This window comes from Hyaena hyaena, unplaced genomic scaffold, assembly GCF_003009895.1.
Source record: "Hyaena hyaena isolate Hyena2069 unplaced genomic scaffold, ASM300989v1 scaffold_93, whole genome shotgun sequence".
Taxonomy (NCBI): domain Eukaryota; kingdom Metazoa; phylum Chordata; class Mammalia; order Carnivora; family Hyaenidae; genus Hyaena; species Hyaena hyaena.
The window spans coordinates 709,555-728,286 of NW_024080724.1; the positions used below are offsets into that span (position 1 = coordinate 709,555).

Here is an 18,732-nt window from a genome sequence, read left to right on the forward strand (position 1 = left end):
GTGAACTTGCCCTTGTGAAAAAATTTCACTTGTATTCAACTGTGGTTATAGCTTATTAAGAGCTTACATTTCTAGAAATCTGAAAGCTAGATGACTCTGTTTTGTTTTGTTTTGTTTTTTAAAGAAACTATTTCAGGTTCCCCGGGTGGCTCAGTCGGTTTGGCATCTGACTCTTGATTTTGGCTCAGGTCATGTTCTCATGGTTCAGGGTTGTGAGTCCCGAGTCACTGACAGCACAGAGCCTGCTTGGAATTTTCTCTGTTTGTCTGTCTGTCTGCCTCTCTCTCTCTCTCTCTCTCTCTCTCTCTCCCTCTCTCTGCCCCTCCCCCACTAGCGTACACTCACACACACATCCTCACTCGCTCTCTCTTTCTCTCTCTCAAAAATAAATAAATAAACTTAAAAAAATTTAAAAGGAACCCTCTCTTCAGTGCATGTTCACGAGTTTGGAAAAGTGGAAATACAACCACATGGATGAATTTCTATGGGGATTTAAGTGCATGCCCCAAATCTTTGAAAAACTTCAGAGCTGCAGAGGGCTACTTTGACAACTGTAAAATTCAAAAAGGCAAAGTAGGGGCAGGTGGAATTTTGAAACACTTGTTTTCTTAGAACCACATGCATTGGTGGTGAGAGAAAACTCCCTTCTCTGAGAAAACCCCCTTCTCTAATATCTCAACCAGTTTCTTCTTGCACACCCATGATGATGGGGAGCTCACTACCTACCAAAGCAGCCTTCTCCATCATTAGGACCTTTTTTTGGCTTTGGGCTAAAGTTTTGCTTTCCGGAACCATTTACCTGTTGGTCCCTGCCTCTGCCATGCAGGTGCCCAGAACCAGGCTCCCTCACCTCCACATGAGAGCCCTTTAGAGTTTGAACCCAGCCATCGCTTCCTACCTTGGTCTTCTAGTCTCTGGGCTAATTTTTTTAATTAGCTTAAATTAATGGTGGTTCCTGGGGAGCTCCAGCCCCAGTAAAAGTGACCTGAATTATTCAAAGATTTGAGTGTTTCAAATGCCTGTTTATCCTAATTAGCATCTTAACTACATCGGTGCCCTCTGCCTCTAACGAGCCACATTTTAACATGTTCCATATTTTAATGAATTTTACTTGAATGAACTGTTTAATCAAATGAAGACACATTTCATGAATGAATAGAAGTAAATCTATAATTATACGCTTTAGTCAGGTAAAAGGAGTGACACTCTGGCACAATCCAGTGCTATATATAGCGAGTGCATTTGAATGACAAAGTAGGTTACCTCCACTTCCATAGGAGAGCTGGGAACTCGCTTTGCTCTCAAGTTCGTTTTGTAACCTAATTAGAATTTTCAAAGAGTTGTAAAGTGCATGTGGCGCAGATCTGGTTCTCCCCATCTTTACCTGGATCTCTGCCTTTCTAGATGATTCCTCAGCTGGTGCATGCAGCAGCCTCATTAGAGAAGGCAGCCGGGGTACTACTGGCCACAGAAGCCAAGGGATCCTAGAGTGTCTGATGCTGTCCGTGGCATCCACTTTGCATTCCACATCCTCCATCAGCGTCTTCACTGCCTGCGACGTGTGGCAGAACGTGATACCTTACGGTCATGACAATACAATGCTTTCCTCTTCTGCCTTTACTTACTGTTTCTCTCTTCTGTCTTGTCCCTCCTTTCCTTCTTTTCGTTCTTGTGTCTGACATAGTCAGGACCTGCTCGTGGCCCTGGGGAGGGGAGGGGCAGGAATGGAAGGATCTGGGGGTGTAAAATGAGACATAGCTATGGGATGGGGCAGGGGAGGGCAGAGGAGGGGTGTGGGAAGCTGTAAAGGAAGATGGTGCCCTGGACCTGGAGAAAGTGGGGACAGTGACATGGGGGGTGTTCAGACAGGCTGGCAACTCAGCTGTGAGCCTGAAGGTCCTGTTGCTCTTACCCCTAAAGTGTGTGGTTTCTATCTTCAGCTGCACGTTGGAACCCCCTGGAGGCATCTAAAAATGCTGATGCCTGGGTGCTAGTCCACAGATTCTAATTGGTTTGGGATGTCGCCAGGGCACCGGTATTTTTAAAAACTCCCCAGGTGGTTCTAATAGGCCGTCCAGAAGGCTTCAGGTGACTGCAGCCCCAATACCTTGACTACAATGAAGACCCTGAGCCAGATCCACCCAGCTAAGTTGCTCCTGCATTCCTGACCCATGACAACTGTGTCGGATAATAAGTGTGTCTTGTTTGAAGCTACCAAGCTTTGGGATACTTTGTTACACAGCAATGGCTGACTGATACAGATTATTAGTTATTCCAGATGTGCCCCTAAGTGGGTCGCTTCTTGCCCTTCACCAGTGTGTCCACCTTCCAGAATCTCTCACCTAGATGGTTGCTGGAGCTGCCTCACTGGCCTTCCTGTTCCCCAACTGCCTCTGCCCCCTCACTGGCCCCATGGCAGCCTGAAACATGGTTCTGGTCATGTCACTCCTCCTCGAAACCTTGTAGCAGCTTCCCACTGTGCATAGGCTCAAGACCAGCATCTTTGATGTAAATTATGAGACTCTCATGACCTATTCCTCATTTCATGCTCACAGCCTCTCCCCCTTCCCTAGCCCATGCTCTGCTGTAGCCCAGCCTGGCTCTTCTAGCTTTTCACTACTCTCTCCCACCACAGGACCTTTGCATGTGCTCAACCTGGAGTCCTTCTCCTGCCTTACCTCCTGGCCTGGGTCCAACTCCACCATTACAGCTTCTCCCAGAGCATGTTCCTGAATGTGAGAGCCCTTGTCTTGGTGGGGCCCAGGGTGATCATCTTATTGTTTCCCCCACCCACTAGCTAGAGACCCAGGACTGTGACTGATTTTGCTCCCTCTCAGAGCCCTAGTCTTACCTCACATGGTGCATGGAATAAATGTCAATATCACGAATGAATGAATGAATGAATGAATGAGAGAATGAGAGAACAAATGAGAGACTGTCAAGAACAAAGAGGGGCCCCACTCTAGAATAACCAGAGCACTAGGTAGCTGTCCAGAAAGAGACTTAAGCCCATAGGCCAGGCAGTACCTGGCATCGGAGGGAACTCCAGCCCCGGGAATGAAGCAGGAGCCCAGATTGAGAGCCTGAGATTGAGGAAGCTCTCTAGCCACTTGACATACCTATTCCTCTGTCTCCTTTTCCTCCTCCAACCTGTCTGCTTCTCCCCCCGCGTCACACAAGAGGGATAAAGACTGGCTGTGTCCCCGAAGCACTCTGTCAGCTAGAGGAGCGAGGCCACTGTGATGGCTTTATTCAAGTGACAAGTCCCTATCCTCCCTCCCCCATGGCCCCGTGACCCAGCTGGGAGGGAGACTGAGCATATACCTACTGGGCCTGCTGTTCAGATGGCTGGTGTGACCTGACGGGGTTTTCTCCACGCACACCCTGAGCGGGACTGTCCCCAAGGCTCTGGGCTTTTCCCCAGAGCCGCTGATCCTGCCTAGCTCTTGACTTCTTTCAAGATGGACTACCCTGGAGCTTCAAGTCCGAGTTTCAATGTTAAAATTCTTAGATTTGGATCTTGGATTCCCAAGCCTGCGTGGGATCCTTTAGGAGACACATCCCTGGTAAGCTTTCCAGTCTCCAGCCCCCTGGCTCCACGGCCTCCCTGAAGGTTCCTAGCCAGGCCCCTCTCCTCTGAGCCTGAGCCTCTTTGTCGCTATCCCTTGTAAAGGTGACCAGAACTGAGCCCAGCATCTCAGGTGTGAACTGACATGGACGGAGGGACAGACCAGAGGGCAACTGCCCCGTCCTTCATTCTAGATTCTAGATGTGATGCCTTGTAATGTGGCTCCCGGTCCTGCTCACTCTCTTGGCAGCTGCCTTCCTCAGTTAACACATCTGGTCTTCTAATCAAGGGGGAGATATCCATGCCAGTGGGAACGTTTCTCGCGCTATGATCAACGATTGTTGTAAAACTTACCCTGCTTCCTTGAAGAGGGTGGTTTTCAAACTTGAGCGCACATCAAAATTGCCTGGAGGGCTGAGTAGACACGGATTGCTGGACACAGCTTCTGATCCAGTAGGTCTGGGGTGGGGGCTGAGAATTTGCATTTCTAGCACATTCCCAGGTGATGCTGGGGCCACGCTTTGAGAACCACTGCTTTAGGGATATGCTTTCTGGCACAACTTCATATCCACAGTCTATGCCAGTTCTGGAGGCGGGGTGGGGGTGGGGGAGGGGAAATCAGCAACTTGCCATCAAGCCTGTCTTAGATTCTGTAGTCCTGGGGGTCTGACCCACCATGTTCCTGTGTGGCATCAAGTGGCTTGGCGTCCTTGGAACTCTTGTAGCCTGAGCTCCTATCCACCGCTCCGGAAGCAGAGAGAGTTCTCCCCTCAGGTGGCCTCCACCCTGTGAGCTGGCCCCAAGGCCCCAGCTTGGACTAGACCCTCCTAATTGTTTTTCTCACACACCGGGGCCCAGCTGCTGGCAGTCCTGGCCCTTCCTTCCAGGTAATGGGACAGCCTTCCTCTCTGTCCCATCCATACCCATCCATGCAAATGAGGCCCCCAGTGGGACCCCAGCTATACTGGACTCTGTGTGTGCGTGCATGTGTGTGTGTGTGTGTGTGTGTGTTATTTTCTTGGAAATTAAGAGCCATTCTTTTCCAGAAGAATGTATTTCTGCTTTTACACTGAATGAAGAGATCGGATTTGCTGTGTAGAAATGCAGTTTATAGCGAGCTGCAAAAAGACACTGGCCCCATTAAACAAGAGATACCTGCAGTTCCAGAAGGAAAAATAGGCATTTACAAATTTATGTAGTCCATCTCTGACCAGTGAACCGAATGGCCCTCCTAGCCACACGAGGGTGTGGATCTTTTTTTCCTTATGAGTTACATCAATGATATTATTTCGTTTCCATGCTGTGGTTACTTAAAACTACCATGTATTACTGATTTCCTCCACTTGCTTTCTCTGAAAGGGTCCGTTAGAATAAATACTTGAGCTGAGCTCAGACTTCTTGGTGCTAAAATTACGGTGGCTGATCGCACCACCATCTGTTCTGACCTGTTCTGGCTCATCAGGCTTCCAGAACTGTCCACAGCTGGCAGGCTTCAGAAGAACCAGCCTGGGAGCATGCGGAGAGCACAGGGCTGGGAGCGACACTTCAGGTTCCTCATTTGTGAAATTAGAGGCAGAATGAGATGACCTCCAGGACGTTTTTGTTTTGTTTGTTTTGAGTTCTGACTGCCTAAAACCTAGTTGATTTGCCATAATTAAACACAGCTTTCATGCACGTTCTTATCCACAGATAGATACCCCAAGCCAGTGGCTGCTTCCATGCCTTGCCTTAAGCCTGGACATGATCACTCCAGTTTTATTTTTTTTTTTAATGTTTGCTTATTTTTGAGAGATAGAGACATAGCATGAGTGAGGGAGGGGCAGAGAGGGAAGCACAGAATCCGAAGCAGGCTCCAGGCTCTGAGCTAGCTGTCAGCACAGAGCCCGACGCGGGGCTCAAACTCACAAACCATGAGATCATGACCTGAGCCAAAGCCGGACGCTCAACTGACTGAGCCTCACATGCGCCCCGATCGTTCCAGCTTTTAAGCAGCATAAGGAACTTTATCGGTTACAGAATCATTCCACATCCTCAGCATTTTTGCTGGGCCCTCAGACAACCCTGTAAGTTACATGCTGTATTACCCCCAGTTCAGAGGTGCAAAGACTGAGCCCCAAGAGAGCTCTGGCAGCTGCCCGAGTTTGGGCGGCAAGTCAGCAGAGGGCTGCTGTGCGTGCCCGTGATGTGTGCGTCAGCTACGCTGCCTCCAGCAGGGGTGACTTTGCACATTTTCTGTGTTTAGTAACTGTCGTCGCTCCACAACACCCCCGACACAGAAAACTAACAGCGGATCTCCACCTGCATCCAGAAAGGATTTGTGGCAGCAGAAATAAACTGTAATGACAAAGTCAACGTTTTTCCCCCGGTCAACTGGTTCCCAGTCTTCCATCAAAACAGAGGTAAAAAACCAAGGACAGGCACTGACTGCGACAGGTGTCCTTCTTTGTATCAGACATTTATCTCAGGGTATTTCAGGCATTCAGCAAACAAAGAACAGCAAACACCCAGACTCACTACCCAGAGTTAATTCATTCACATTTTGCTCTATTTATGTCCTGTTTCTCTTAAAGAAATAAAATACAGCAGTTCCCGCCGAAGCCCTCGGTTCCCCTTCCCGGTGACCGTCCTGTCACATTTAGGGCCAAATTATTTGAACACACTTTGATACGTACGTTGGGAGAATCTACCAATTGTTGAAACAAGAAGTGTTTTTGTTTTTTTTTTTTTTACTGTGATAAAATATACATCACATGAAATTTACCATTTTAGCCATTTTTAAGTGTCCAGTTCGGTGGCCTTGAGTACATTCACAGTGCTGTGCGGCCAGCACCACCCCCACATCTTTCCAGCTTCCCAAACAGACTCTATCCATCACACACTGACTCCCCACTCCCTCCTCCCCAGCCCATGGTGGCCGCTGGTCTACTTCCTGTCTCCGTGAATCTGACCCCTCCAGAGACCTCCTGTAAGCAGCATCACACAGTGTTTGTCTTTTTGTATCTTGCCCCCTTCACTTACATAGTGTCTTCATTTCATCCATGATGTAGAATGCATCAGCTCTTCATTCCTTTCTCTTTTCTTTTTTCATTGTTTATTTTTGAGAGACAGAGACAGAACATGAGCAGGGGTGGGGCAGAGAGAGAGAGAGAGAGGGAGAAACGGAATCCGAAGCAGGCTCTGGGCTCTGAGCCATCAGCACAGAGCCCGATGCGGGGCTCGAACCCATGAACCGTGAGATCATGACCTGAGCTGAAGTCGGACCCTTAACCGACGGAGCCACCCCAGCACCCCAGCTCTTCACTCCTTTCTGAGGCTGGATAATGCTCCGCCACGTCTTTATCCCTTTGTTTCTCCCTTCATCCATCAGTAGACACTTGGGTTGCCTTCATCGCTTGGCTTTTGTGAAGAACGCTGCTGTGACCGTGGATGTACAAATATATCTTTAAGATCCTGCTTTCAGCTCTTTTGAGAATATACCCAGAAGTGGAATGCTGGATCGGGTAGTGATCTGTGCTTGGTTTTTGAGGGACTGCCATACTGTTTCCACAGCGGCTGTACCGTCTGAGGCACTCAGTGTGTCCACATCTGCGCCAAGGCCGGCTGTCTCCTGTGTTTTGATAATAACCGTCCTAACGGGTGTGAACACGAGGTGCTTGTAAGCATCAGCTTCTCTTAAGGAAGAGGAAACAGAAGCCTTAGGCGGGGGGGGGGGGGGGGGGGGGGGGGGGGGGGGGGGTGGCGGGCACACAGAGATGCAGAGGTCACAGGCAAGTCAGCAACAGAGCAGGACCTAAAACCTTGGGTCCCCAGCCCCCACCTGGTAGTTGTTGCTGAAACACACAGTCTGGTTTCCACTGTTCTGTGTCAGAGGGTGGGCAGCCACGGCCGCGGGCCAGACACAAACTTCAGGTTCTTTGGTTCGGTCTTTACTTTGTTTCTGTTCTTGTTTTGTGATATTTCAACATCGTATCAACATCTTAAAATATGGAAGGATCTTATATCCTAAAAAACCTAGATTTCTGAATTCTCCCTCCCAAATCAGAAAGTCTAGTGACCCTGGTCTAGCATTCTGGGGCGCAGCATGCCTGGAGAGGCTGCCATCTTACATGGGACATCCGGTCTCCATTGCCGCTGTCCCCACCGCTCCCCAATGTCCTACCACACATACTGCTTCACGCTCTGGCTGCACCCGGAGAGGCCTGGAGTCTGCAGGCCTCTGCTTTCTCAGCCCATAGATGTCAGCCGTCCTGCGTGTGGGCAGACAGGTCGTTATAACGGCACAGGCTGGTCCCCTACCCCCTTACTCTTTATTTTGCACTGATTGTCTTGCTCTTTCTTCACCCTAGCAGTGAAATAATATTGCAAATAAATAATGCAGAATATAAATAGAGATGTATGTGAAGAGTCTGGCTGGGAGGCAGTGTGGTGAGCCAGAGAAACACGAGGAGGAAAGCCCAGAGATTCAGATGTCTTGACCCCTCCCAGGAGGCCTCTGCACAACCTTAGCTAGCCCCTTCCCAGTCTGGCATCCTCACGCCAGTATGTCCCCTGCGGGCTGGACCTCAAGGTCTCACAGGGCCCTCTCGTTCATGATGAAGGGAAAAAAGAGCTCCTTTTGCAGTGTTGCTGGGGAAAAACCGTCTCGGTTAAGCCGCTTCCCCAGGACCACCCCTCTGACCGGCCCCTTCCTGTGGCTGCCAGCACACCCACCCTCTGCTTTCTCTTTGCTAACAGGTGAGGAACGACCTAACTGGGGTTCTGTATGGTGAGGACATTGAGATTTCGGACACTGAGAGCTTCTCCAACGATCCCTGCACCAGTGTCAAAAAGCTTAAGGTGAGTGCCGCTGGCCACAGCCCGGGGGACGGACCGGAGCTGCGCCCCAGGGATCCCCACATCCCCTGCCTGTGAAAGCGCCTTGAGTTCTGGCTCTTTCATCCTGGCATTTCACACGTGGAGAGAGGCTCCCAGGAGCTGGCTTCCCTTGGCTTTCCCCTTGCTTGTCCAGCAATGGCCAAAGGTCTGACTGCTGGGTGCATAGCCACGGAGAGCTTACCCGCTGATTTTGTGTGTCTCAGTCGAGCCTAAGAGGCAAGCAGGGCATGAGTTACAACCTTCTTCATTGCAGAGAGGCTGAGAGAGGGGGACTGTCTTGCCCAAAGCCACGGCAAGGAGGAACAGTTGTTCAGGCAGAAAGCCCAGGCTTCTGCCCCCTCTGCTGACACTCGCTGCAGGCACAGAGAGGGCCACCTAGAAGTTTGCCCAGCTGTCCGTGGCCTCGGTCTGCCATTTGTCTCCTCATCCCACAAGCTCCCTCAAGTACCTGGTCTGTGCCAGACCCCCTCCCAGGCTCACAGACACCGTGAGGCGTTAAGTCCGTCACAGCTGGGGAGGAAGCCAGCTACCTCTCTGGGGAACAGGAACCGAGGGGCCTGGAACAGAGGGAGGAAGTGACTCATCCCGCCTGGGGAGAAGCTTCAGACAAGGCTCTGGAGAAGGGACGGCATGAGTGGGACAGGGACTTGTGGGCGCCCAGCAGGGCAGGAGGGGTGAAGATCAGAGTGCGGGGTGGCCATGCTCACCACGCAGCAGGGGTCAGCGGGAATCCCACAGACGCTGGAGCCCTGGGGCTGGAAGGAGTTTGGAGTCAGGTTCCATAAGACTTGAAGGCCGAGCTAAGGAGTTGGGTCTTTTATCCATGGGGCAGTGGGACGTGCTGGGGGTTCACAAGCAGGTGCAGACAGAATTAGAGCCGTCACCTTCCGCTTTCCCTCTCTCACATCCCCTCATGCCCACATTTAGGGCCGCTGGCACGGAGACCGCAGATGCCAACTGCTGCTATGTCCCCTTCCATCTCGGGCGGGTCCCAGGTTACATCAGCCAAAGCAAGTGGCAGTTTTGAGCCCTCAGTCCACAGATGGGAAGACTGAGGCCCAGAGACAGGGAACAAGGGAAGCAGACACCGGGCCTGTGTGTGACACTGCAGCCCTTTGAGCCCCTGCAGATGAGGACACGGTAGCTTGGGATGGCCTGCTGGTGGCCGGTGGATCCACCCATGCTGCCCCCACCCCTGAGGCTGTGTGGTCTGAGGGTCTAGCCGGGCTGTGGGGTCGGGGGTCCCAGAGCAGCGCAGTGCCTGCTCGGCGGGGAGCAGCAGCCGGTGGGGCTGGGGGTGGACGGAGGAGCCCGATGCCGTGAGATGTTCTCCTGCCGCGCAGGGCAGCATCTCCCCAGGGTGGGCACTTGAAATAGCTTCCTGTGCCTCAGAGGCCCAGCGACTTCTGTGGACTTTAAAGTTTAAAGAGCTTTTGTGTGTGGAGCAGAGGCACTCGTTGAAGGTCTGCAGAGAAATTAGGGCTGGAACTGGGTGCTCCGCTCATCAACCAGCTAGCTCCACCGGAAGTAGGAGTGCCATTACCAATGATGGAAATAGCAGCCCACCTGTCCAGGGCCCCGACTGAGAGCCAGGTGCCGATGCGGAGCCCTTGACCTCCACTGGCTCATTCAGCCCTCCCCAGAGCCCTCCGACAGAGAGTCTTTGCATCCCAGTATCTCAGGTGAGGATCATGAGGCTCAAAGAGGTTAAGGATTACCCCAAGTCGCCCAGCTGGAAAGCGGTGGGTTGGATTCAAGGCTGGATCTGGACGACTAGGCTCTCCACCGCCCCACACAGCTGCCGCCAGGAAGGATGACAGCATCGCATAAGCCAGGGGAGGGGGGACAGAGCCCAGTCTGTCTGTTGGCAAAGGAGTCCTTCTGGGGGAAGCACTCGTCCCCCACAGACCTGCATGACTCCTTCTCCAGCCTTCTTCTCGTCTTTGCCCAGTTGTTCGCTTTTTCCAGAGGCCTTCCCTGCATGCTTCATTTAGAAGTTAAACCCTGCCCACTTTCTGCTGATTTTCTCCACCTCCCTGACTGACGTCTGTATTCATTTCCGAGGGCTATTGTAACAAAGTACCACAAACTGGGTGGCTTAATCAACACAAATGTATTCTCCCACATTCTGGAGGCCCGAAGTTCAAGACCAAAGTGTTGGCAAGGCCGTGCTGTCTAGAAGGTCATGGGGCTATCCCCTGCCTTTCCCTTCGCTTCTGGTATTACCAGCAAGTCTTAGTGTCCCCTTGTCTGGCAGCTGTGTAACTGCAGTCCCTGTTTCGTATGGCATGTGTCCCTTTCCTTTCACATCATCTTCTTATCAGGACATTGGTCGTGTTGCATTACAAGTCTGCCCTACTCCAATATGACCTCATCTTAACTAATTGCATCTGCAGTGACCTTGTGTTCAAATAAGGTCACATCTCAAGGTATTGGGGATTCAACATATCTTTGGGGGCCACAATTCAACCCATCACAACATCTGACCGACTATTCATTTTGCCTAGTTGTTTTATCATCTGTCTCCCCCCCGCCCCAACCCCACTGGAACATAAGCTCTCAGAGGCAACAGTCTCTATCTCCTGTGCTCACTGATTTATTCCCCATCAGCCAGAACCAAATTAATTTGACTGTGTGTAAATAATATACCAAGCCGGGACAGACAAAGCCAACAGAGAACACAAGGATAGAATACTCAGCAATAGAGTAAACCAACTAACTTCTGGAAAGCTTGGAGAAGAAGCAAATCTCTGGTTTATTGTGGGATAAGATAGAGAAGGATGTTCAGAGGACAAGGGAGAAAACTAAATACCAAATAGCAGAATTCAGATCTGCATCGGAAGTATTAGAGAGCAAGGCTCATGCCAAGAAAAATAAAGATCAATAGTGTGAAGGACAAACTTGAGATATTTCCCAGAATTCAGAGGAAATGGTGAGTGCGATCAATCCAATGAGGGAAGAGAGAATAGTTATGGTCACTGGAGAAGGGAGATCCTGAGGGGAAACCAGGACAGACGAAGCAGAACCAAAATCAAAACGAAGCAGGCACCACAGCAGCAGCAAGCACTCCTAGCACCCGGATCTTGGTTTCTAATTCCATTCTCCAGGAAAAGGAACCAGGACTCCTTAGAGAAATGGCTGATTCTAGGATGGGCAGGAAATATGCAGACTGATCCTGGAGCGTCTTCTAGGGCCAAGCAGTAAGGGAATGCAGCCGAGTGAAAGAGCTCCCAGTGGCCAAGGCTGGGACAATTTCAGCCATAAAATACTATCAGATTATAGCCCAAAGTATAAAATAAATATCCACGTGTCCATATTGCTATGAATGATTGAGTAAATAAGTGGGAAAGACAGGCAAATATCCTCTACAGAAGAATACCAAATAATTGATGTAGATATTTCAGGCTCATGGAGGTGGAGCAGAATGACCCATTTCTTTTTTTTTTTAATTTTTTAAAATGTTTTATTTATTTCTGAGAGAGAGACAGCATGAGAAAGGGAGGGTCAGAGAGAGAGGGAGACACATAATCTGAAACAGTCTCTGAGCTAGCTGTCAGCACAGAGCCCAACGTGGGGCCCGAACCCACAAACCGTGAGATCATGACCTGAGCTGAAGTCGGACCCTTAACCGACTGAGCCACTCAGGCACCCCAGAATGACCCATTTCTTAAGTCATTCTTAAGTGATTTCTTTCCAAAGAGTACACTACGGAAAGCAGGGAGAAAAGTAACTTGATGATAGAGAAATCCAATAAACATGACCTCAGCTAGGTGACCAAGGTCAACATCAATAGTGATAGGATAGGATCACCCTTGATATGAGGGAATGAGAAGGGCAATTTACCTCTGTGGTCTTTCTTCCCAAAACCCATGCCCTAAGCCTAATCATGAGAAAAACACCAAGCAAATTCTAGTTGAATTTTCAAGTGTTTTCCAAAACACTCCTCAAAACTGTCTAGGTCTTCAAAAGTAAGGAATGTCTGAGCCGAAGGAACCTACAGAAACATGACAACTAAATATAATGTGGTACCTTGGATGCAATCCAGGGATAGAGCAAGGACATTAGAGGGGGGAAAAACAGCTAAAGAAATCTGAATAAAGTATGGGCTTTAGCTAATAATAATCAATATTGATTCATCAATTATAACAAATGTACCACACGAACATAAAATATTAGTAATAGGGGAATCTGGGTGAGGAACATATGAGAATCTTCTATCTTTGTCATTTTTCTATCTAAAACTATTCTCAAATAAGAAGCTTATTTTTTAAACAGGAGACAAATTCAAGGGGGCTCAAGAGGGTCCTCCTAGATTGGATTGACAAAATTGCTAATAGTCAACCATTAGTAATTTGGTTGACAATTCAACAATTTCATAAGAAAATGTACCAAATTGATACTTTCATAAGGAAATGCACAATGTGCATGCTGTATGTGCATCATCTAGCTGGCCTTTCCACCTTCTAGCAGAATTGGTGAAAAGAGGGTCACACCAATACACATTTTAGCAAAAGCATTGAAGTACAGACATAAAGGGAAAAATCTACAAGTATCTAGGCCAGAAGAAAGCAAATTTCCCACAAAGGTGCAAAAATCAGGCCACCTGGAGTCCTCTGCAGCATCCGATCCCAGAGACAATGGACCAGCTGGGAGACAGTCTCCCATGTGTGCAGCTCATACCGCATACTAGCCAGGTGTCCTTCTCAAATTCTTGAAGTCCTACATCAGCCAGCCAAGAACAACGGCAAACTTCATAGCCGAGGTCATGGCAGACACTGCTGATCAGGGGCCACCATCACCATAGACAGAGAGCTAAGTCTAAATAATTGTTATAAATGGTATACAGATGCAAAAGTTCATTTTGAAAGCGAATGTACGTATACATAGAGTGCAAAAATAGATCTGGTAATGACAATAATTGAGAGGTGAAAATCCATATTCCATTAATGTAGCCAAAGAAGTGGGCAAGTAAAAAATGTAGGTGGTAATCTCCTGCTCTTAAGTAGAAGAGGGACTCAATGGAGACCACTTGGCTCATGAGTTTCCTAATGAGAGACATACAAGCTAAAGAAGGCTTTGAATAACTTAATGGTAAATATATCGTAATGCAAACAAGACCCAAAGTGTCTGAAGTGCAGAAGAGGGAAGCAGGAAAAATCTAGTCCACGTATTGAAAAATAGAAAGAAAATGTAAAAACCAGAAAGCATAACATATAATTGAGACTAAATATAGTCCTTATGACCATAAATTCAAAGAGGTCAAACGCCCTAGTAAAAGGCAAAGAGAGAGACCTGTGTTTTTGAAGAACTAGCTACAGCTGGTGACAACAGAGTGAGTGACACAGGAAGGTCAAAGGTAAAAGATCGGGCAAAGGTAGGTCAAGCAAACCCAAGCGAGCAAGAACCCCAATGTTCAAGACCCAAAGGGAATTCAAGGTGCAGGCATTAAACAGGATTTAGGAGAGTCATTCTCTATAGATAGGGGTACAATTCACCATGAGAATAACACAATCATGGGCCATTATTGCTCTAAATTACATCTCACTGAAATATATAAAGAAAAGCCTGTTAAAATACAAAGGAGAATTGACAGAAACACAATAGCATTGGGAGCCATAACATTCTCTCAGTCTTGGACAGATCACCCAGGCGAAAACAAGCAAGAGCACAGAGGAACCAAATAATGAAATTAATCAGGCGGATTTAGCTGATATGTACCAAAGTTCGCCTAAAGTCAAGAAAAACCATCTCTGTGTGATGAAGACCCGAGGCCTTTAAGCTCCTTCCAGGCCTGTTCCGAACATGGGGCTTTAAAGTTAACTATTGCCAGGCTGGGCTGGGAGGGGGGCCGGAGGCTGCCCCTGGCTATTTCCATGGGGCTGGCTCTGAAGCGTTGGGCCGTGTGCGGGAGAGTGCCAGGCTTCCAGTGTCCTGCTCTGTTCATTTTGTTTGCTTTATCTACCTTCTCCGGAGTAGCCTCTAGCCTATCATTCAGGGTTCAGATTCCACGAAGATCTCCCTAATGTATACACCAGCCGATTAGCAGCCTTAATTCCATCTGCAATGTTGACTCCCCTTTGCTGTGTCACAGAGCAAATTCATAGGTTCTGGAGAGCAGGAAATGGACACTTTTGGGGGGACCACTTGTCTGCCTGTCACAGGAAGACCACAAAAACAGGCTTTTGGGCGGACTGCTGCCCTGTGCTCCATGGGAGAGGCCTTGTGGGAAGTTCCCCCCACCCCACCCCATAGGCCAGGAGCCTGCTTGACTCCTGGAAAGTAGGGTTCATCTAGGCACCCCAAGGAGGGGTCCAGAGCTACAGAATAAACATGGCATATATTCCCTGCCAGGACAGTTTTGCTCAGAAACATGGGAAGAAACGCATTATTTTTATCTTAAGATAAACATGGGTATGTTATTGGAATGCTAAATGTGTATGAATTTTCAAGATAAAATAATAAACTTTACAGAAATGGTACACTTTCCCAGTGGGCTGCTATGGGCTTATTCCCTCTTTACTCTCTTCTTTAAGAATATGTGTTGCCCTTGCTGATGCATAGGGGCACATGTATCCCAATGTTCATAGCAGCGCTCTCAACAATAGCCAAATCATGGAAAGGGCCTAAGTGTCCATCAACTGATGAATGGATCAAGAAGCTGTGGTTTATCTATACGGAATACTACATGGCAATGAGAAAGAATGAAGTCTGGCCATGTGAGGCAACATGGATGGAACTTGAGGGCGTTATGCTGAGCAAAATAAGTCAGGCAGAGAAGGACAGATACCATATGTTGGCACGTATGGGAGGATTAGGAGGAACTTAACGGAGGACCATGGGGGAGGAGAAGGGGAAAAATAGTTGGGGAGAGGGAGGGAGGCAAACCATGAAAGACGAATGCTGAGAACAAACTGAGGGCTGATGGGGGTGGGGGTGAGGGGAAGGGGGGTAATGGGCATGGAGGGGGGCACTTATGGGGATGACCAGTGGGTGTTATATGGAAACCAACTTGACAATAAACTATTTAAGAAAAGAAAAAGAATATGTGTCTCCTTAAGGTACAGCCTTGTTGAATCACTATGTTGTACACCTGAAACTAATATAACACTGTGTGTCAACCATACTCCAGATACATACATACATACATAGATTGATAGATACATACATATATACATACATAGGTAGAGCCACCCCCCAGCCTCACCATGCCCAGCCTCTAGAAGTTTGGCCACCCTGGACCTTGTCATACCACCTCCCTTTCCACAACTTTGTACGCAACTTTATCTGATTTTTCGGCAGCCCCAGCAGGCCTGTGAGGCTGGGCACCTGAGAAACCAGGAAGGGATTACACGTGGGCTAAGACAGGTGCACAGGCGGCGGGAGTTGCCAGATAACCCAGACGTCAGTGTCCAGGTTGACCTTGCCTTTCCAGCGGGACCCCACACCCCTGCCACAGGGATGGCAGGTTGGGGTGGCCTTCTGCTTTCCTGCTGTGTTAAATGTACACCAGCTATTTTAATGCCTCAGGATCACATCTGCTGTTGCAGTGCCTCCACGTCAAAATCTGCACGACTTAGCTCTGTGAGTATTACTGCAGACTGGCTGTTCGCTCGGCCTGGGAGGCAATATATAGGGACAGCGGTCAAGCGCTCAGGCTCTGGGGGCCGGGCTCAGCCAGGGTCAAGGCCAGCACCACCCCTTCCTACCTGTGTGACCTGGTGTCTTCAGTTGAACTCTCTAGAAACAGAGCCTGAGTTTCTGGTGGAGGTGATTTATGGAGAGCACACTCAGGAGAAGGGGCGGGGAGACAGGATAAGTCAAGAGGGGAGCTGGGCCTGAACATTTTCTTGGCCGGAGACTGGGTTAGCCTGGCCCCACGGGATGCCTGGACCACATAGCTGGTCCCACCTTCTAGTGAGTCAGTCATTGGGTGATGCAGAGTGTGGGGCACAGTGTGGCCTTTAGGGCCAGGAAGTTCTCTGTAGCTGGGGGCAGTTCACCGAGAAGGGAGAGAGCTGTAAGCTGCCCACCCTGCACTGGGATGGATGGATTGGTTGAGGGGGGGGGCTGGTGGTGGTGAGGGACAGGGCAGTGAGCATCCAGCAGGGCCAGAGGTGTCTGGCCCACTCAGAAAAATTTCTTTGTTCTTTGGAGCTCAGCTCACTCATGAAACTTTCCAGAGTGGACATAATAACAATAGCTGTCTCCTAAGGTGGGGCTGATGACTGCCTAGTACCACAGCTAGAAAGAGCTCAGGGATTGTCCTTGGTTTTTCTCTTCCTAGAATCCCCTGCAAACTGGAGGTTGTACACAAGGTCTTTATTTTGTTTTGCTTTGTTTTGCTTCTATACATAAATTTCCTTTTTTACTGAAGTACAGTTGACATACAAGGTTATATTAGTTTCTTTTTTTTTTCTTCTCATTTAAAAAATCTTTTATTAAAACTCCCCCTTTATTTGCCTTCTTTTTTTCATATGTAATTTGTTGTCATACACAAGGTCTTTGAATTGGGTTTTCCTGCTTATGTAGTGTGTGTGTGTGTGTGTGTGTGTGTGTGTGTGTGTGTGTGTGTGATATTTTAGCTTGCTTTAAGAGAGACACAGAGACTCTAGACAACGGATGAGAAGGACCCAGGAAGGAGGAAAGGAAATCCATCCAGGGTTTGGGCTGATACCCCTCCCCGGACCTCCCACCCTATCGCTGTGGCCTTCCATTTTGCCCCTCCCCTATAGGCGAGGCCTTTTGTGTGAACGTAGACCACCATATGGTCTCCAACCTTAGATATAACCATTGGAGTACAAGCTGCCCTTTGTCCCTCCTCATGTCATCTTTCACCCCTGGTGACCCCCAGCAGAATCAAGAGTCTGTGGAAGGGCACAGGATTTTTGGACCCTGCCCTCTGTCAACTTCTGGGTTCTCTGTACCATCACAACTCTGTTCTGTCCTTCTTATCCTCAGGGACTTTTGTGACTCTCCTCCCATACCCCCTGGTACTCCCCATACTGCCCCAGAGCCCTTCCCACCACAAAGGAGAGTGTGCTTACGCCCCTGGCAGGGAGGTGGGAGGCGTGGCCAGAAGCAGGGGCCACTGCCAAGGCAAAATTTGTCTTTCTACTTTCCAGATTCTCAGGAAGAGGTACAAGTTATGTAACACCAAACAACGTGATTCTAGAACTTTTGTGAGGGCAGGCATGTGTTAACAATTTTTAAGACTCCTGAAATCTAAAACCTTTCCCCTCACCCCTGCATCTTACAATAAATTGCTACTCTGGAAAGGAGAACCAGGCAGACGCATGCTTTTCATATTCTCAAGAAAAGTCCTCATTTTGAGAAGCCCTTCACCCTCTTTCTACTGCTTTCAAGGCTCCTGCTAAGGATATCGGGCCACTTGCATCTCCCTTTGTCCACTTCCCGCCCCGGGATTCCAGGCTTCGGCTGTCCTGGGTGCTGCCTCTTCCCTCCAGACACTGCAGCATCTTGCCACCTCTTACCGGCTAGAATCAGAGTGGGTGCGAACAGGGGCACCTGGGTAGGTCAGCTGGTTGAGAGTGGGTGCGAACAGCTCCCTACAGCAGGCACAACCTGGCTCTGGCTAGGATCTTTCTCCTCTGACCATCGGAGGGCCACCGAGGTGGGAGCAGTGGGTGCAGGGTGCTGTGCAGTCTTGGGGGAAGCCTTTTGCCTCTCTAGGAAGGGGTTCACTAGATCAGTGATCCCTTGGGTTCCATCCAATACTAACAGTCTGGGAGCACAGAGCCAAGTGGTCCATGCAACTTGGTTGTTATGGTAACAGAGATACTAAATGGTCCATAAGTGGTAGAGCCGGTTATTTATCTATCTGCAGGTGGTCAGGTGGTCAGCCATGAAGATGTGGGTTCCTCAGTCCATTCGCGAAACGGCCATGGTGAATACCATCAGTGCTGAGGCCCTAGGATATTAGTGCGGTGGTGATCATCACAGTCACCGAATAAGGAGTGCAGGCCAGGCATTGTGCTTGGTAGCTCACATAGCATTCACCCACCTATTTCTTATTAATATGTTTGTCATGCCCTGTCCCCCTGAGCTGGGGAGCCAGAGATGAATCAAGTTACCCTCAGTCCAGGGGGGAAGACAGACAAGCAAGTGGACTTGGGCCATGATGGAGGGCAGCACAGAGTGCTCTGGGCCCACAGAGGAGCAAACGACCACCAAGCCCAATGGGACAAAGACGGTTTCTCAGAGTAGGGGTGCCTGAGCTAAAGCATGAAGGGTGAGCGGCAGCTCTCCAGGCAAAGGCGAGAGGGAAGGGC

The 18,732-nt window shown here is 49.2% G+C and overlaps 1 protein-coding gene across 1 annotated transcript in view; it reads left to right on the top strand.

The window, feature by feature from the left end:
- The window catches only part of GABBR2 (gamma-aminobutyric acid type B receptor subunit 2), a 351,400-nt gene that overhangs the window by 172,221 nt on the left and 160,447 nt on the right, over positions 1 to 18,732 (top strand). The window contains exon 4 of the mRNA XM_039234825.1: positions 8,303 to 8,404. Coding sequence (XP_039090756.1) covers positions 8,303 to 8,404 — 102 coding nt within the window. The remainder of the gene's footprint in view (positions 1 to 8,302; positions 8,405 to 18,732) is intronic.